Raw genomic sequence first — 18316 nt, 5'->3', positions numbered from 1 at the left:
CACGATATAATTGTTGTACATATCGTTGTACACAATATTTGTTGTACCTTTAACATTATCCTATAAAAAAAATACTTGGTTAAAGCTAATTCAATAATATCCAATTAACTTTTTTTTTTAAAAAAATACCAGGGTTCAAAAAAGAAAAACTAATAAATCGAATGAATATCATATTTTATGATATTGGTCATTGGATATTGACACAAACATTTCTCCTAAAAAACCCATAATTTCAAATGACCATATCTATCCACAAAACTTTTATCAATGCTATCGATCAATTTTGTTAGATGAATATTTTATTCAACTGATCCATAAAAAAAAAAGTTATTCTTTATTATAAATAAAGATCGAATCGATATATCACATGAATATAAATACATAAGACGTGCTCGTATTTATAAATACATAAGACGTGCTCGTATTTATATGCTGTTGGAACTACTACTAGATTAGATTACTTAATTTACTTTGGATGTGAATGGGAAGGAGGGGATAAGAGCCTTGTCCCCACTGCTCTGGCAAGTTGGAAAGTTTACACACACCTTTCATCCAAACACCAAAGTGTAAGCAAAGTATACGAATGCGTGAGTTAAATTATTCCACTCTGCAAATCTTTTATTTATTTCAAATGTTTCTGAATTAATTAGCTCTCGAGTAAGATGCTACTTCTTAATTATGTTTATTTTTTAATGTAAATTATTCAGAGAAAGCGTAGACAAGAACCTCGAAATCCCCATACAATTCGCAGTCGTACGCACACACGCACTCGCATTGCGTGACACATATAATTGTACTGACTCTTTTTCGTAACATCATTTGGTTACTTAGCGATAATGCAGTAAAAGGTGGAGAGAACAGAGAAAAGCAGGGAGTAGGAACAAAGGGAGAGAGACAGAGAGACCGAGGGGAGGATATGAATCGATAGATTGTCAATTCACTGCTATTTCTTCCCCCCTTTTCGGCTGATAATTGACCAGCATTCGCTCGTTGAACTGAGTGCAAAGAGAGATAAAACCGGAGGATTTTGTGCTTGTAGTTTCTTGGTTGTAAATCTTGAAAACTTGGAAGAAGGGGGAAAAAAGTTAGAAAAGCAAGAATGGTGGGCTCGGGAGCAACAGACAGGAGCAAAGACGCGGTGGGGATGATGGCCCTTCACGAGGCCCTCAGAAGCGTCTGCCTCAACTCAGACTGGACGTACTCTGTTTTCTGGACTATTCGCCCTCGCCCGTATTTGTTTCTTGTCTCACTCTCTGTTGTTAGAACCTTCATTTTATTTTTTTTGTTACGTAAACTGTTTGTTTTTCTTGTTTATTGATGAAAATTTTGAAGTAATCCCCCAATTTCTTGATTTTTTATGCTGAATCTCAAGTGGGTTTCTTGCAGGAGAGTCAGAGGTGGCAATGGTTGCAAAGTGGGAGACGATAGCGGTAGCTTGTGAGTACATGCTCATGGGTTTCCATGATTAATGAGCTTAATTGCTTGATTTAATTTCATCACTCGAACTCAAATGAAACAGGGGAGCTTGGATAGAAAAGAGATTTTGTGTGGGGATTTTCTTTCTTGCTGATATTCGAATAACTTGTGGTGTGTATTTGAGGGGTCTTCAAGTTCATTTTCTTGTCTGTTTTGATATTTCTTTTTTGTTTCTTTGTGCAGGATGTTGATGTGGGAAGATGGCTTCTGCAGAGGCAGAATTGCAGACTGTTTGGATGAAATGGATGTGGAGGATCCTGTCAGGAAATCCTTCAGCAAAATGTCCATTCAATTATATAATTATGGAGAAGGGTGGGTACTTGGTAGGTGCATTTGTTTTAGAGTTAGGATGGGATTCTTTTCAGCCTCACACTCTTAAATTTTGAACCCAAATGAGTGGAGTTCTGATTAGGCACAAAGTGCACATTTTTACAAAAAAAAAAATTATTATTTTTTGATATTTTATGTGTGTTTTTTTTCTTTACGGAGCATAATATGATCAGGGGAAAATTGGGTTGCAGGTTGATGGGGAAAGTAGCTTCTGATAAGTGTCATAAATGGGTTTTCAAGGAGCCAACAGAGTGTGAACCAAATATCTCCAACTACTGGCAGAGTTCATTTGATGCTGTATGTTTTTACACGACAAGATTTGATTCTTTTCAATAAGTTGCAGACTTGTTAGTTTTGGAGATCCACTTTTCCAGTAATAAAAGCTTTTGTACCAATTCTTGGCAGTATTTTGACCGTAGGAAAACGAAATTTCACCGCCCCAATTATTGGAATGGTAAAATTACTGAATTTACATGATTGGTCGATCGATTGATGAATGAATTTCCCACCTTTTGTATTAAATGCAGTTGCCTCCTGAATGGACAGATCAGTTTGAGTCAGGGATTGAGGTCAGATTCTGCAGTTCACAGATATTCATTTCACTGTTGATTTCTTTGTTCTTGTTCATTGTTGAGGAAACTTTGATGTTTTTGCAGACCATAGCTGTTATTCAAGCTGGACATGGCCTATTGCAGCTTGGTTCTTGCAAGATAGTGAGTTTTGTAATTGTGTAATGTTATGAATTTTATTCAACTACATAAATGTGTATGAACATTTGATCGATCCCATTCAGATACCAGAAGACCTTCATTTTGTGCTAAGAATGAGGCACACCTTTGAATCCTTGGGGTACCAGTCCGGATTTTATCTATCCCAGCTATTTTCGTCGACCCGTAACGCCTCATCGTCATCCATAGTTCCTCTAATCAAACAACCATCCTTACCGGTTGGACCGCCACCTCCCTTGTTCAACTGGGGGCCAAGAACAACAATACCGCCACTACTGGCATCTCCAAGTTTCCAAAACTCAGCCAGGCTCGGTATTCCACCGTCGAAAAACGAAGCACATGTGTTCTTGAACCCTCATTCATCTGATGCCCGGATGGGAGATATGATTGGAGATCACGAAAATGACCTCAAGTGGCCTAATGGCTTGAGCTTCTTCAACGCGCTTACTGGAAGAAGCGATGAAGCCAAGCTCTTATTCGATCCAAATTCTGATCATCTGAGTTTGCATAACAATGATTCTGGGAATGCTAGTGAATTCTTGAGCTTGGATGGACATCCTAAGATGGAGGGCAAGTTCAAAAGGAGCTTCACTTTGCCTGCAAGAATGTCAGCCTCGTCTTCGGCTTCGACTTCTCTCGATCACCATGGACACGATACCGGGGAGTATAGGCATGAATCAGGGATGTTCTCTGATGTTATGGAAACTTTCTTGGAGTAAGTACTATGAAGAAGAACATGGATTGTGGCGTAGTTTGATGCTTGCTTTATTTGTATTAGTACTTTTTATAGCTTTGTTCTTATTTGTTCTCTCCAATTTACTTAGCAATATTTGCTCTATGGAATTCATATTGCCGATGAAAATTAATCTCGACGAAAAAAGGGATCGATAACATTAAAATGAGAATAAAAGGAATTCAAAGTTTCTTGTTTGACCAATTATAATTCATCTTTCTCAAAAAAAAGGAAAAAAAAAAAACTATCATTCATCAACAACGTAACCCACTAAAAATCATAGCAGAGCCGATCGTCCCTTTTATCTGAAAAAATCCTAACTATTTTACTTTTCCCTCTATATATGTTGCCTCATGTTCTTGACTTTCTTGTGTCCGATCAATCCTTTTCGTACACATTGCTCGAATAATTTGTTAAAATTAATGTTTTCTATTTAAAAATTAATGTTTTCTTTTAAAAAATTAATGTTAGAACTCGAAATCATCGAAATTATTAAGCAGATGATAAAATTGTTTTGTGTCCACTGGCTAGCGTGTCTTTCTTAATTACATTTTAGTGGGGCTGCCACCAAGATTTGCCATTCCTCAAAATAGGGCATCGATCGGGATTTACTTTTGGAATGTTTTATGAGGGCCGATTCTTCTTTGACTTGAATTTAAGGAAAATTTTGGCTCTTTATTTCCTAAAATCCTGTGGGGATACTGTCAATGCTGTACATTTTGCCGGATCGATTATACGTGTCTTTTTAAAATTTATTTAATTTTTACTAGAAATAGACACTTGTGAAACTCATGATGGATTGGTGCTTGAAATTTGATGAGATATATGATATAAATTTGGTGAAATAAATGTATATTTGGTTGAAATTTTCGTAGAATGAAACAGTACTTGTGGTAGATATGAAATCATGACAAATGGTCGGATTGATATTATTTTTAAATTTTGAAAGCGTAATATCTTGGACCATATCATTTCATTAATGAGTATTTTTAGGAAATGATAACAAGTAATTTATTTGAAAACAATTACACAACGAATCAACGATATGAACGTTTATGTGATATGGGAAAAATTGCTTCTGAAAAAAAAGGGTAAAAATATATTATTATGATCATGTCTGTTTTTTGTTTTGGAAAAAAAGAGAAGAAATTGGTGCTAGAAAATCAAAAGAAAGATCGCATTGCATGTCTCATAATACAAAGAAAAAGAATATTTAGGTACTGTTTTGGAGAGCTTTTTGGAATCACTTATCAACTTTTTCGTTAACAAAAATTTGAAATTTTGTGAATTTTGTTAACGAAAAGTTAAAAAATGCTTTTTAGAAGCTCTCCCAAACACTACCTTAATTTAGTTACACCTCCAAATTTCTTGGCAAACCATCCTCGATTCGAGTTGATGTCTTGATTGCATGGCATTCTTTACATGCAGAAACAAACGATTTCAAGACCCTTTTGCCAAACCACGGCTTCACCCCCGCGCCGTGATCCTCGTCGATCCTTTTCGATTTCCGGGATCCCTTTGGTTCCAGGACATGATCAGCTTTTCTCGACCTGGATCCCTGGTGCTTCAACACCGGGGCCGCCGCGATGAATTGCCATTTCTGGGAAGATCCATGTAATTGACACTCGTGAGCATTCAAAACAGGCGGCCTGATCACATGATGATGCCTAATTTCCTTTTTCGCCGCCGCTTTTCTCAGCTCGGGATTGGAGTAGTAGTACTGATCGGTGCTGGTGCTGGTTCTTGCGCTGCTGCAGTTACTGCTCCTGCTGTTGGTGCTGTTGCTGCGTGATGACATCAAGGAATCCTTGCTTCCGGTGCTGCTTGTTCGGCTCGTGGATCTCGAGTACGACGAGTAGCCGTGAATATTGTGATTATTCGCCGACGTTTGGATTGGAAAAACATGGGGCAGAAGTCTCCCGTTCGAGAACAGATGATCGGCGGGAGAATTCGGCGAGACAGGCGACGTCACGCAGCCGAATTCGAACTGATCGGAAATGTTTTGCTGGCCCGGAATCATGACCGGGAACGAGAACTTGTCGTCCGGTGAGATCGCGTAATTTCTCCGGCGAATATTCTCCATGGAAGTGGTGTTTTTTGATGATTTTGGGGTGTGAAAAAACGAGGGTACCGGTTGTGATTTTATATGAACCTTTGGCTATAAAGTTGATGAAATGTTATATATAAAAGTATTGAGGGGGGTTGGCTCTTTTTGCTTCAAAGGGACCCCAAGAATGCTAAGCTTTGGTGCAGTGGTGCAAATAATGGGGGGTATGTGTAATTTAATTTTGTGAAATATAATATTTTTTTTGGGTAAAGTGTAATTAATAACGTGATCTGAGATGATACACGGAGCGTGCGGTTCATAATTTTTAATAGGTCTTTAATACCAGATCATATAAGTTTTCAAATCTTTGCTTTTATTCAATCATAATAAAATAGTATAATTAGCTGTTGATTGTACTGAAATTATGCGCAATCTCACCGATTTCAATTAGGGAAAAAAACAGTGTCGAAATAATAGGAAACATTAAAGATTTCGGTTTCGACCAACAATAGAAAACTTTGAGCTTAGTATGAAAAATCAAAACCTTTTTTAGTTTATATATATATAAATATATTTATAATAATAATAATATAAACGAAATAGAGGATTGAATAGCGAACTGCTGAAGAAGATTAAAATATTGTGATAGACATTCTTAAGAAAGAAGGGTTGTCCTTGTTTTAGGGGCAAAAAGAAAAGCCACACAAACTATTATTTATATATATATATATATATATATATATATATATATATATATATATATATATATATTTACACAGTCATTAGCTTAGTTTTGATATGGTTAACATCAATTGAGGTGACATCCTCCTATCAAATGACAAGACGTTATCTCATTGATATTCACATAGATGTCTATGACAAACACCCACTGAACATCTACGTGAACATCGATTGATGTTATATTCACTCATTAGATGTACAAGACGCCACATTAGCTTGTACTTACAAAGATGCCCACGATAAATGTTTAAAAGATCAAACCTCAAGGCATACACATATATGATATAATTATTTGTTAAAGGTGCTAAGTCACACTTTTTGCTTTTGAATTTTGGGTTTATCGGCATTATTCAAAACAATTTCTTATAAATGGTGTATCGAAGATATTAGATATGTCGACCTAAGAGTAAACTAGGAGCAAGTGATGATGGATTGTAGGCGTATTTTAGTTAGAGCCAGAGTGGTAAGAGTTCTTTTAGTTAAGAATTGGATCGCATGCCTTTTTTGTTAATCCCCAACCAAACATTTCGACTCCTCTTGTCTCCCCTCGAGGGGTTCCCTTTGGGTCCATTTGCTCTCTTTTCCTTTAATTTCCACCACTATCATCTATTCATTTATTTCAAGTGATCCATTATATATCACGTTCCTAGGCTACTTTCGAGCTCCACTATATCATTTATTATGCGTAAATCATTAATATAAAACAACATTTTTATGACTTTTAGAACGAGTATTGCAATGGCAGATCAAGTGTCGATGTGTAGCGATAGTTATTTTCTTCGAGGTGGAAATATTTTAATGAACTTGAAATATGTGTGTGTTTGTTTGTTTGTTTTTTTCTTCAAAATATGTGTGTTTTTTATATAAAAAAATTTGAGATAATAATTTATATACAAAAACTGTGTGAATCGAATTAACCTTGTGATGCAATTGGATTGGACCATTTCCGGACCAATTATCCTGGACCTACTAAAAGTTTCAGCCCATAATATTTTAATAGTATTTAAATCGGCCCAACGAGTTTACTCTAAATCCCGGGCCCAGTCAACGGGCTACACTGAGTTCTGACCATTTCGATCACTCCTAGGTTCTAACCGGATTGACCGTGGTGGATTTGTCTAGTGGTTTGCACCATGGCGGATTTGCGGAGCGTTGGGGTGGTGGGAGGCGGCCAAATGGGCTCCGGAATAGCCCAAGTGGCCGCCGTGCACGGCCTTGAAGTATGGCTTCACGATTCCGACGCCGGCGTTCTCGCCAGATCGCACCAATCAATCTCTTCCAGGATCCAACGCCTCGTCTCCAAAAGGAACCTCACTGAGGTCCCCTTTTATTCTTAAGCCCGAGATTTCTGAAACATGGGTTGTTGGTTATTATCTGTTGTACAATTTTTGTTTCCCATTACAAATATTGGAACATGGTTGTTTGGGAATTTCATGGTTGCATTGGTTCTTTGCAACATTTGTGTCGGATTTAGTTGTGGAGAGTGCCTTGTTTGTTCAATATAATTTTGATCATTTCTGACTTCTGCGGATTGTATGTGGTTTTTTGAGGCTGTAACTCTAATTTCTAATAGGAAAAAGGTGCCGAAGCTATAAGAAATTTGAGGTGTGCTTCAACTTTGGAGGATTTCTGTTCTGTAGATATCGTGATTGAGGCCATTGTGGAGTCTGAGGAGGTTAAGAAGAATTTGTTCGCTAAATTGGATAAGATCGTTAAAAGTTCTGCAATCTTGGCGTCTAACACTAGCTCTATTTCTATTACCCGTCTAGGATCTGCAACCAACCGCCCCAGCCAGGTTTCATGCTGTACTTGACATTGATGCATGCTTTAACGAATACTTTATGATGCGCTTGAAGTTGGCGGATTTCACCATATAAGTTGTATCATTCTTGGCAACTGCAGATATTTTTTCAAATAAACTAATTTGCTAAATTTGGTTGAAGTGATTGCTATAAATGGTAGACATTGTAAAATGAGTCCGTATGCATACTTGGTGAAAAAAATGGACTGATTTGCTTGGATGACAGATTTTTTAGATTCTCAACCAAAGATAGAATCTTGCTGCATCTGGTTTTGCTGTTAATTTACCTTGATGAAGATGTCGTGACAATTGAATCGATTTCTGGCAACAATAAATTTTGAAATCCTACGCTGACGTGAAATCGATCAGGATGATCAATTACAACATGCAAGAATTTCAGAGCTAAGTGAAAGATGGTGTTAGCTGTCTGTCTTAAAATTTAGGACTGACCTGTGTTCTCATGCTCGGTCAATTGTCCATGCTGACTCCAAAATGAAAAGCATGTGCTTGTTTCGACTCCAATGGAAAGTGTACTTAATCTTTCTGCTAATCACATTGTAACTTCCAAATGATGCTTTGTCGTGTTTTCCAACACTTTCTTAAAGGTTTTAGAATTCTTTAGGTATGTATGTTTGGTGACTATCTGCAATGCTTTACAATTCATGAACTTGATATTCATGCAACCCTTTGCAATTCGTAATTCTAACGATGCTTTGGAATTATACTTTCCAAAATTTACCTTTTAACTTTGGCATACTGTATGCAAGTACCCCTGAAGTCACTTGTTTTTTTAAAAACTACAGGTGATAGGAATGCATTTCATGAATCCACCGCCGGTTATGAAATTGGTTGAGATTATAAGAGGAGCCAACACGTCAGATAAGACTTTTAATACCACGAAAGTCTTGGCGGAGAGGTGACCAAAATAAATACTTGATTGTTGCTTGTATTATACAACTTTCATCACTCCTTCATGTTTATCACTCCATAGACATTAAGGTGCAGATACAATATCTTACGAGTTACGACTGAACGTAGGGAGTTCTGATGAAACCCATCTGGCTTTAGCAATTAGAGTGAACATCAATTGATTTCGACTTATCAAGGGGGTTTTAGAGTCTAAATGCGATGTTTTGTGCCATGCCATTTGTTGTCTTGTCTCAGAATTCCTTCACAATTCTAGTCTTGGCATGAATAAGCTGTTATTACTTATGAGGATTATAAGATACCTCCTTACGCTACCTTTTACCCATCCATCAAACCTTTTAGAGCTCCATCTATCTTTACATTCCCTCAAATTCTTAAGAATCCTGTATTTTGCAGGTTCGGTAAGACGGTTATTTGTTCTCAAGATTTCTCTGGTTTCGTGGTTAATCGAATTTTAATGCCAATGATCAACGAAGCGTTTCATGCTCTATACACTGGAGTGGCATCGAAAGAAGACATAGATGCAGGAATGAAGCTGGGAACAAACCATCCGATGGGACCTCTCGAACTCGCTGATCACATTGGACTTGATGTTTGCTTGTCAATAATGAAAGTCCTCCATTCCGGGCTTGGTGATAGTAAGTACGTCCCATGCCCTCTCCTTGTGCAGTATGTCGATGCTGGTCACCTAGGGAGAAAAAGGGGCATTGGTGTGTATAAATATGGTAACACCCTCGAGGAAACAAAGCCCTCAGCTCGACTTTGAACTCCTAGCAGCTTAAAAACCTGTTGTATATTTTGAGCATATGTTCTTTCACAAATGCAATAAAAGTAACATAGCTGGTGGAACAAGGTTTTGGTATCATCATGAAGCCACACCAATAATATCATCAACATTTTTCAGCGTTTAGGTGTAATCTTCGTTATCTTTCGATTATTGGTTCTTGATATGGAACATTAGCACGTTAGTGACCCTATATGGCCATCAAAATCGTTTTCAGTCAAATCGTTTGGCAAATTTTGTGTCGAACCGGGACCCGTGACCCCTGTAGAACATATAATTCCTTATATTTTCAAGTTGATGTATCCCACATTTTCACTTGAATTGTTATATTGATTGAGTAATTACGTTTTATTAATTTGATTATTTGGGAGGTCACTGTATTTTTTATCAACTGAATTAGAAGCATCAATCAGTTCACTATATACTAATGAATGCCGTCCACATAATTCTATTTGGACTCCACCTTTTCATGCTATGTATAGTTGATGTCATTTTTATTTATTTATTTTTTATGACGTGAAAACGCACCATTTTTATTTTTCGATGCATTTTAAGAAAATTATTAGAGTAACACAATGTCCTCTGTTAGCTAGATGTCTGCCTCTTTGGGGGTATAACGCTAGTCACTACTCCCACTGGGGCTAGGAAGTAAGCCCCACAACCCAAAGCGGCTTGCTTGCATTCTAGAAACGGTAGCTTCCTGCCTAGGTCCGACTATGATGAGGCAGAGCCTACCGAAAGGGGTATTTTTTAGACTAAGTCCTTCTTCTATTCGTTCTTTTTTGAGCATCCACAGCTAAGGCTTTCGAACAATCCCTTCTTTTGTTCATTAAGCACTCTATTTATTAGGAACCCGAAAGGGGTACCCTCGTATAATTCCTCGCCATGTCCGTATTCTAATGTACAGGCATGACGAGCGAGCGCCCCACAGCTTAGAGGTCGGTGAGTTTAGAGACCTATAATACCCTTCTCACTAACCGTAGGTTCGAGCGAAGTTTTTTCACCCTGAGAACTAATTGGGCGCGTCCTTTGGAATGGGGAGCGCACTCCTGCTTTTACTCTTGGGCGTGGCTAAGTTGAGGATGTGGAAGGATAGGATGAGGCATCGACCCGACCCTGAACGTCCCTGGAGTTTTTCGGGTGTAGAATGACGTTCGTTCTCTTTCTGGTATCCATTCCCCCTTACACTGTCGTAACAAAGATATCGGATGCGGCGTAAAAGCGGAGAGAAACCTTAATCTGATGGCTTGCACGCCTCATACGGCTCCGTCCCGAGCTTCCGTCGTCGGCACCTGACTTAAGTAGATGCTAATCAAGAGCGTCTTTTTCGACCTTGGGTGGGGATAACCATTAGCATTGAGGTCAATGACCACACCACGGAGATGAAGAATGATACTAGGTTAATAGAATGGTCGGGGATAGAGGATCAAGATACTGTGTAATTTCTCTTAACGGTTACTCCCCCCGAGGCTCCGCCGGTACCGCTTTCGAAGAGGGTTCAGCGAAAGACCTTCGAGAAGACTAGTCCACTCGGGATCTTCTAAAGTAAAGAAGCGCACCGAAAAAACTTGTAATACTTTCGCACCGTTCATCAGCGGTAGTTCTACCTTTTTATGGATCAAAATTTGATTCTTTCAATCAGAGCGGGATTGAAGAGATAGGGCGAGTTAACTCGCTTGGTATCCACCTTTCTTTTCTTCGTTCGAAGGTCTGTTAAGCGGGGAAATAGCATCTAGAAAGCATATCTTAAGAAAGAGCGTTTATGCTTTCGTGAACGCCGGTTGTGAGGACATGGAAAGTGTAAATTGTTCATCATTAGAGTTTCAAAAGTGCTCGAGTATATACTTGCTAGTGTCCAGTAATTGCTAAGATTTGAATGCTACCCTCGATAGAAATTGCTTAGATTTTATTGCATCTTTAAAACGATGACGCACTTCTTGAAAGAAACGTGCTACTAGCTAAATATATATATATCAAACATTTCAAAATAATGTTTTAAAAACATGAAAATAAAAAAACCGTTTCATTTGACACAAAAATTTCAAATTTAAGACCTAATCGATAACAATTTTTTTTGCCGAAAAGGCAAAAAGAAAACATTTAATTTGGACAGCCCTATTGACAATTCAATCCTTCATTAGTGGCTGCCAGCACAGAAATCATAAAAACTCAAAAGACAAATAAAATCAAGGCATTTTTCCATGATGACCCCAGTCGAAGATACATACAACCTACTCAAGAACAGAATAATGCCTATACTAAAATCTACGAAAATAATAAAGTTCCAATATTAATATCTGATTGGCCATTCGACCACCCCATTTGCTTGGTAGAGTTGGTATTTGAAAGTGATTTTTTCGGAATCCAATGATGGAAAAGATATATTATTATAATATATATTTATCTCTTTTGCATGTACTCATGACATTAATTTCTTTTTTCTCTTATAAATCATAATAAAAAAAAAGTAGACAGCGAAGAAAATAAAAGGGCAAGGCAAAGGTGCGATCTTTTTCTTGCAATTTGCTGTCAGAAATTGTTGATGCACAGAGAGGGGCAGGCAGGCAGAAAGGGATGAAGTTCTTGTTCCAGTGTCCTTGTTGTTCTTGTTTCTGCTTCATGAAGCCCAAGAAAAGCAACAAGCCAAAGGAGAAGAAAGAAGAAGCCAAGGCAGAGTGATGAATATAAATTCTCTGCTCATGGAATTTACAATAAAGTAATATTATTTTTATCATCCCTTTTATGTTCTCTGTTTCTATTTCAATATGATGGCAGTTTAGTACAGAATTATGAACTCAAATCTGAAAGATCTTCACTACAATATGTGGGTTTGTTTTGCTCGTGTCACTAAATGTACTTGATTGTATGTTTTGGATCAATTCTTGGTTTTAAGAACTGTAATGTTTGTGGCATAATTAATATGATTCAAGGAATCCCCACCTTTTCTTCACTGTTCTGGTTAGAATCTTGAAAACATATCTTGTTCTTGCAAATATTTATTCATTTTTAAAGGTGAACAGGCCCATCATCAGATCACTCGAGGATAACATGGGGAATGAAATTGACTGCATTTTTTTTTTATCTTTTTCTCTTTTTTTAAAGAAAAATATGAATCTGCTTTACTCAAATCAGATTCTCGACAGTGTAGGCCCACGCAGAGAAGAAGAATCGATTTATATGACCCTTTATCGGCCGAAAAAACCCATTACATTGTTTGCCTATACAAAGAAGAAAAACGTGTGCAGGGGTGTTTTGATTTATGTTTTCTTGAAATTAATTATATCTAGTATTAGGTATTTGGTTACATCACTGCATGATTATGCTAATTGTGATACAAATAATCAAACATGGCCATATATCCAGACTCTGCACTTAAATTGAGCCAAAGATCACTGCACTGCATTACACGATTCACATGAATCCCAGATATAGTACAAATTTCAAAGGCTCCACCAAATTGGAATGAAACTCTGGACTACATTTGGTCATGTACTTAAACACGATTATCAATTACATACATAATTATTCGCCGGATAATCAAGATTATTGATCAATGTACTCACATTTAGCTAGTGTTTGCAACCTCAAAAAATAAGTGATTATGAAGATTCTCTTCATTAATTTGTGAAGAAAATCTCCATAATCATTTATTTTTAGAGTTTGCAAACGCTACTTTATTTGTGTTACACGAAGTGGGAGAGAAGTTCAATTCTGGTAAGTGAAGAAGCCAAGCCATTAGATCGACAAAACCTCAAAAAAGAGTTGAGAAATTATGAGTATTTCGTTTCAATTCAACTAGAAAATAATAAGCTCCTGCTTATACAGAGGAGTTCAAGCTTTAAATCCACTCAAAATCAAAGGTCCGTTTCATATATAATCACAAGATAGGATCCAGATGATTCTTAACAAGCTCCGGTTCTTAAAATTATTTATGAGCTTGATAATTAATTATCTATCTACTATATTAAGGATGAGACCATTAGACCGACAATTAGGTCATGACATGAGTCACATGACCACTTTTTCTTTTGGGGTCAAGTTCTCAATTTGAACTGCATTTTTACAATTATGATATCATTTTATTTTAATTTAAATTAAATTTAATAAAAAATTTATACAAGCCACAACTTCATAGTTCTTAATAAGATCAGGTTGATTTTGGATCAGCTCGTGCGTAACTGCGCAAGGGTGGGCGTTTAAGGGTCGGGTAGCGGATATCCGATCGGATCGGATCGGTTAGTTTTACAAATTTTGGGTTCGAGTAGAACCCAAACCCGAATTATTGAAACTTGGGTTGATGTCAGGTATTTTTCTGGTACCCGATCGGATATCAGGTACCCAATTTTTTTTGGTTTAATATATATATATATATATATATATATATATATATATATAGTTTTTTTCAAATGCCCACCTACCATGCCCACCAATGATGTGGCACTATTCTATTGGATGTGATAAAGATGTGATAAATTGTAGGTCCAATAGAATAGTGCCACATCATTGGTGGGCATGATAGGTGGGCACTTGAAAGAAACTCTATATATATATATATAATTCTAAACTATTATATAAATGTTGGGGAAAAAATCCCGGTCCCGTCCTAAATGTTTGAACACATTCCCGGTTCAGTCCTAAATGTTTGAACGTTTCCGGTTTGGTCCCAAATGTTTTCCAAAAATTTCCGGTTCAATTCTAAATGTTTTTATGTTTCCGGTTTGGTCCCAAATGTTTTAAAAAGTTTCCAGTCCAGTCCTAAATGTTTTACGTTCCAGATTTCTTCTTAAATATTTTTCAAAATTTTTCGGTTTGGTCCTTCCATCTACAAACAAAGCGTGATAAAAAAACTTACAAACAAAAGAAAAAGTTAAATAAAATAGAAGGTAATAATAATAATAATAATAATAATAATAATAATAAATGAACAATAATTTCTTCCAAATGAAAATATAATATAAATTATGCAAAATAAAATTATAGAATAAAAAAATAATTGAACCGTGCAATCTTATAGTTAAAAACATTATCAATCACAAACAAATAAACAAATGTTTTAGCAAATAGCTAGTATTACTTATTTCACAAAATATTTAAAATTTTCAATAAATTTTTCAAGAGAAGAATACTTATGGTTAACAATTGAGAAAATATAATGAATTATTTGACCACCGTTAAAGTAGTGATATGAAATTAAGTTTTATTTAATAGTAAATATTTCTCAAATACTAATTATTTAAATTATAAAAAGAGTTTTAAAAAAATATATATCTTTTTCCAACCTCCAAATTTTTTCTTAAATGTGCAAGCATCATGAATTCTCATATAACAAAATTAATAGAAATGTGAAATAACATCATTAAATTTTAATTCCTCAAGTTTCGTTTATTTTATTTAAGTTTTTATTTTGTAGCATCATGAATTTAATATTTTCATTTTGAACATTGTGTAAAATTGATTTGAATTTGGATAAAAACTCTAATAAATTTGTGTTTTATTTACAAATTGTTTAATGTTAAATATATAATAAATAATATAAAATTCAATCATAAATGATATAACACTTTGTGGTGTAAGTTGTGGTGTTAGTTTTAACACACGAGTAGATGGAAGGATAAAACCGAGAAATTTTGAGAAATATTTGGCACAAAATCAGCAATGTAAAAATATTTAGAACTGAACCGGGAACTTTTAGAAAATATTTAGGATCAAAACGGGAACGTATAAACATTTAGGACTGAACCGGAAAATTTTAGGAAACATTTAGGACCAAACCGGGAACGTCCAAACATTTAGGACTGAACCGGGAATGTGTTCAAATATTTAGGGCTGAACCGGAATTTTTCTCATAAATGTTGAGTGCCTTATAGTAACTGTTTTTTTGTGTGTCATGACACATCAGAAATCATCTTCCAATTCTACCATTTTTTGTCTGCATTTTTCTCAACTTCTTTTTCCCTCCAACTTCTTCAACCTATATTTATCATATTTGTTTTTATGATTAATTTCTCACGTATATATCTCAAATATCAATTTGATTATATTAGCATAATAATATTATATTATATTACCAATAATTAATTTTCAACTACTGAATAATACATTATTTCATAAAAAAAATCATAAAAAAATCATATATTATATCACACACACAACTGCATGTGCTTCCGTCGCTAGAATATATAATATTTGATGGGTTTTGCCCACAGGGGCATAGGCAAGTTGGTAAGGCCCGAGGTGACGTGAGAAGAAATTTCTCAGCGTTCCGGGTTCGATCCTCTTGTGGAGCATATTTCCTGCTGAAATATTGTGGGGATTTGTTCTTGGGATTGACCATGTTGCTCCCTCCCTCAGGTCCCTACCGCTCGTGCACATATCTCAATTTAACTCCAACATGAGCCAATGAGCATCTGACTCATGTGGAATGGGGTCCCGGGTCAACCTTTTTTTTAAATATTTGGTGGTTTTGACTTTTGAGTCCATTGTTTAGATATTTTCACAAAGTCCAGCCCAATATGACCATTAAATCAGATAACCCAACCCAATAAATAATAATATTTGATGGATTTTGAGTCTTTAAATCAAAAATAAATTTTTTTAAACAAACATATAAGGTTTAATTTCGGGTACCCGAAACTATCCGATTGTCGGGTACCGATATTTTCGGATTTGGTTCGGATAACTAAATTTGCTATCCGACCCAAATTATCCGACCCCGACGCCCACCCCTACACGATTCGGTGCGTGCGACGCATGGATCAAGTCGTCTCGGTTACACTTATGGGCCGTCCTGTGAGTTCACCTTTCAGACCAGGTTGGTTTTGAGTTAAAAAGAAGAAATTACTTGGGTCGTAAACGAAAATGGGCCTGCAAAATATTTGGTTTTGAATCCACGATCAATTCAATCTAACCTCGTATTGAATATGGGTTCTCCCTTCGTCCGCCCATATCCAATCAATTAATTTTGTTTGAGTCCAATCTCTTCTATAAATTATCAAGGCTCGTTATTATAAGAACATGAGATGGTCCATGTCCGCTTAACTTGGGGCTCAAGCCCAATAAGCCATTGAAAAACCTATAAATGCAAGGTGATCAATGATCATGCTTATTGAATGTAAGTTCTCATTTAACCATTCAACCTTTCTTATTTTTGCATTCGAATATGATTTGAGTTTTGGAGAGTTTACGTGAAGCATTTTCCAGGTGTATCTAATGCTTGTTCGTGGCTCAGTCACTATATTTTTTCTTTGGATTCGTAGGAGCATAAACAACGTATTCGGACTCTACTATCTAGCTAGTGTTAGCCATATTCTTCCAAATTATGAAGCATTTTTTGAAACATCCTAGAACTTCTAGTGACTTTTTTTTTTTTTTTTTTTTAAAAACTCTCTTTGATAATAAAATAATGAATATGAATATATATATATATATATGCCCATACATATATATATAATACTTAAAAATAACTTTACTTAATTTAATATAAATTTACCCTTTAAACATAAATAATAACGAAAGTACATGCATGCAAATAAATACCTAACATAAATTACTAAATAATAATCCATAAGATTATCATAATAAAAGTCCTAAATAATATTCCTTTGACAAGAATCCATGCAAACTTATGAAATAAATACTAAAAATTTAATAATAAAACATATGCGGAAATAAATGTTCTAGTTTCAACATAAAATTCATAATTGAGCGATGGTCACGGGTACTAGCCGCCTGGATACTCATACGCCCTCGCCGCCAGTCGGAAACACATTAACTTCATTAATATTCTGCTCACCTGCACCATTTAAATCTAGTGAGCCTAGAGGCTCAGCACGTTCTATCCTTATATAACAAAATGAAACCACACACAAGCACACATCATATAAAATACGTGAATAATAATTATACGTGCATGCTCTTAAAAATATATGCATATAGACATGAATAAATAATTATAATGCTTCATCGTCATGCTAAACATAAACATCATATTTAATAAATCTCATTAAATACTTTTCATCATTTCTTAGTTCTCAACAGGTCGTATCCATGTCGGTGACATCATACTAATCGATTGATCAATCTATAAACCAACGTACGCGGCGGTGGGGTTTCCACCTCTGTGCTGCCACTTCACCAGCCCTCTCAGCTGGATCCATAAGCTCATCATACTTATACATCATTAGGAAGGTCACCGGGCCCAGGTATCCCGGCCTCCAACCACATCACTTTCCACCTTCACTTCAACTTCCATAAAAATATATTTTTCTTAACATGCAATTTAAACTTATCATAAAAATTCTTAATGATGCATGAACATATAAATTCTCATATACTTCTTTATTTTCATGAAAATTCGCCCGTAAATATATATTTAATTTATTTTCTTAAAAATAATACTTATATATCTAATAAAAATGCATGCATGAATTAAATATATATTTACGGACATTTATTTTTTCCAAGGACTTGTTCGAGCTGCTGACCGCTAGACTTAAACTCAAAAATTCTTAGACTGGCCCAAAAACCCAAAAGCCCAACCTGACCTGGCCCATTAAGCTTCTTGGGCCCTCAAGCCCAAGAGAAACTAACGGCTCACTTAAAATATACTTTAAGCCCATTAACTAATTAACTTAACACTTAATTAATAAAAGTATTATTTAACCATTAATTATAAAGTAGACCGATAAAATTATTAAACCCGACTCCACTTGGCCCAATAATTCTCATGGATCACACGGTCCATGACAAA

The 18316-nt window shown here is 35.8% G+C and overlaps 3 protein-coding genes across 6 annotated transcripts; 2 read left to right on the top strand and 1 right to left on the bottom strand.

Annotated features, from left to right (window-relative positions):
- The first annotated feature begins 469 nt into the window (after positions 1-469).
- On the top strand, positions 470-3380 carry LOC140864386 (protein RICE SALT SENSITIVE 3-like). Of its 4 annotated transcripts, none has more exons than XM_073268541.1 (8): positions 470-566; positions 832-1230; positions 1387-1437; positions 1660-1788; positions 1998-2103; positions 2334-2375; positions 2463-2519; positions 2600-3380. In XM_073268541.1, exons 2-8 carry the CDS (start codon positions 1100-1102, stop codon positions 3251-3253), a joined length of 1170 nt encoding a protein of 389 aa, XP_073124642.1. In that variant the 5' UTR covers positions 470-566; positions 832-1099; the 3' UTR covers positions 3254-3380. The 4 variants fall into 4 exon arrangements, with proteins under 4 accessions (XP_073124642.1, XP_073124643.1, XP_073124641.1 ...); XM_073268542.1 differs by having other exon boundaries at positions 502-566; positions 843-1230; XM_073268540.1 differs by lacking the exon at positions 470-566 and having other exon boundaries at positions 680-1230.
- A 1238-nt stretch (positions 3381-4618) lies between these two features.
- On the bottom strand, positions 4619-5350 carry LOC140894535 (uncharacterized). The gene has a single exon (XM_073303061.1). It carries the CDS (start codon positions 5348-5350, stop codon positions 4619-4621), a length of 732 nt encoding a protein of 243 aa, XP_073159162.1.
- Positions 5351-7126: 1776 nt separating this feature from the next.
- On the top strand, positions 7127-9686 carry LOC140865353 (uncharacterized). The gene is made up of 4 exons (XM_073269961.1): positions 7127-7374; positions 7629-7850; positions 8660-8772; positions 9180-9686. The coding sequence occupies exons 1-4, from the start codon at positions 7189-7191 to the stop codon at positions 9547-9549; spliced, it is 891 nt and encodes a 296-aa protein (XP_073126062.1). The 5' UTR covers positions 7127-7188; the 3' UTR covers positions 9550-9686.
- The last annotated feature ends 8630 nt before the right edge of the window (positions 9687-18316 follow it).

Source organism: Henckelia pumila, chromosome 4, assembly GCF_033568475.1.
Source record: "Henckelia pumila isolate YLH828 chromosome 4, ASM3356847v2, whole genome shotgun sequence".
Taxonomy (NCBI): Eukaryota; Viridiplantae; Streptophyta; class Magnoliopsida; order Lamiales; family Gesneriaceae; genus Henckelia; species Henckelia pumila.
This window is presented reverse-complemented; position numbering and strand designations above follow the sequence as displayed.

Bases quoted from the DNA above. Each gene is read 5' to 3' on its own strand.
- LOC140894535 (XM_073303061.1), bottom strand. From the start codon at position 5,350: ATGGAGAATATTCGCCGGAGAAATTACGCGATCTCACCGGACGACAAG.
- LOC140865353 (XM_073269961.1), top strand. From the start codon at position 7,189: ATGGCGGATTTGCGGAGCGTTGGGGTGGTGGGAGGCGGCCAAATGGGC. The intron at 7,375-7,628 runs GTCCCCTTTTAT...AATTTCTAATAG, and splicing joins CCAAAAGGAACCTCACTGAG to GAAAAAGGTGCCGAAGCTAT. The intron at 8,773-9,179 runs GTGACCAAAATA...TGTATTTTGCAG, and splicing joins ACGAAAGTCTTGGCGGAGAG to GTTCGGTAAGACGGTTATTT.
- LOC140864386 (XM_073268541.1), top strand. From the start codon at position 1,100: ATGGTGGGCTCGGGAGCAACAGACAGGAGCAAAGACGCGGTGGGGATG. The intron at 1,789-1,997 runs GTGGGTACTTGG...ATTGGGTTGCAG, and splicing joins TTATATAATTATGGAGAAGG to GTTGATGGGGAAAGTAGCTT. The intron at 2,520-2,599 runs GTGAGTTTTGTA...GATCCCATTCAG, and splicing joins AGCTTGGTTCTTGCAAGATA to ATACCAGAAGACCTTCATTT.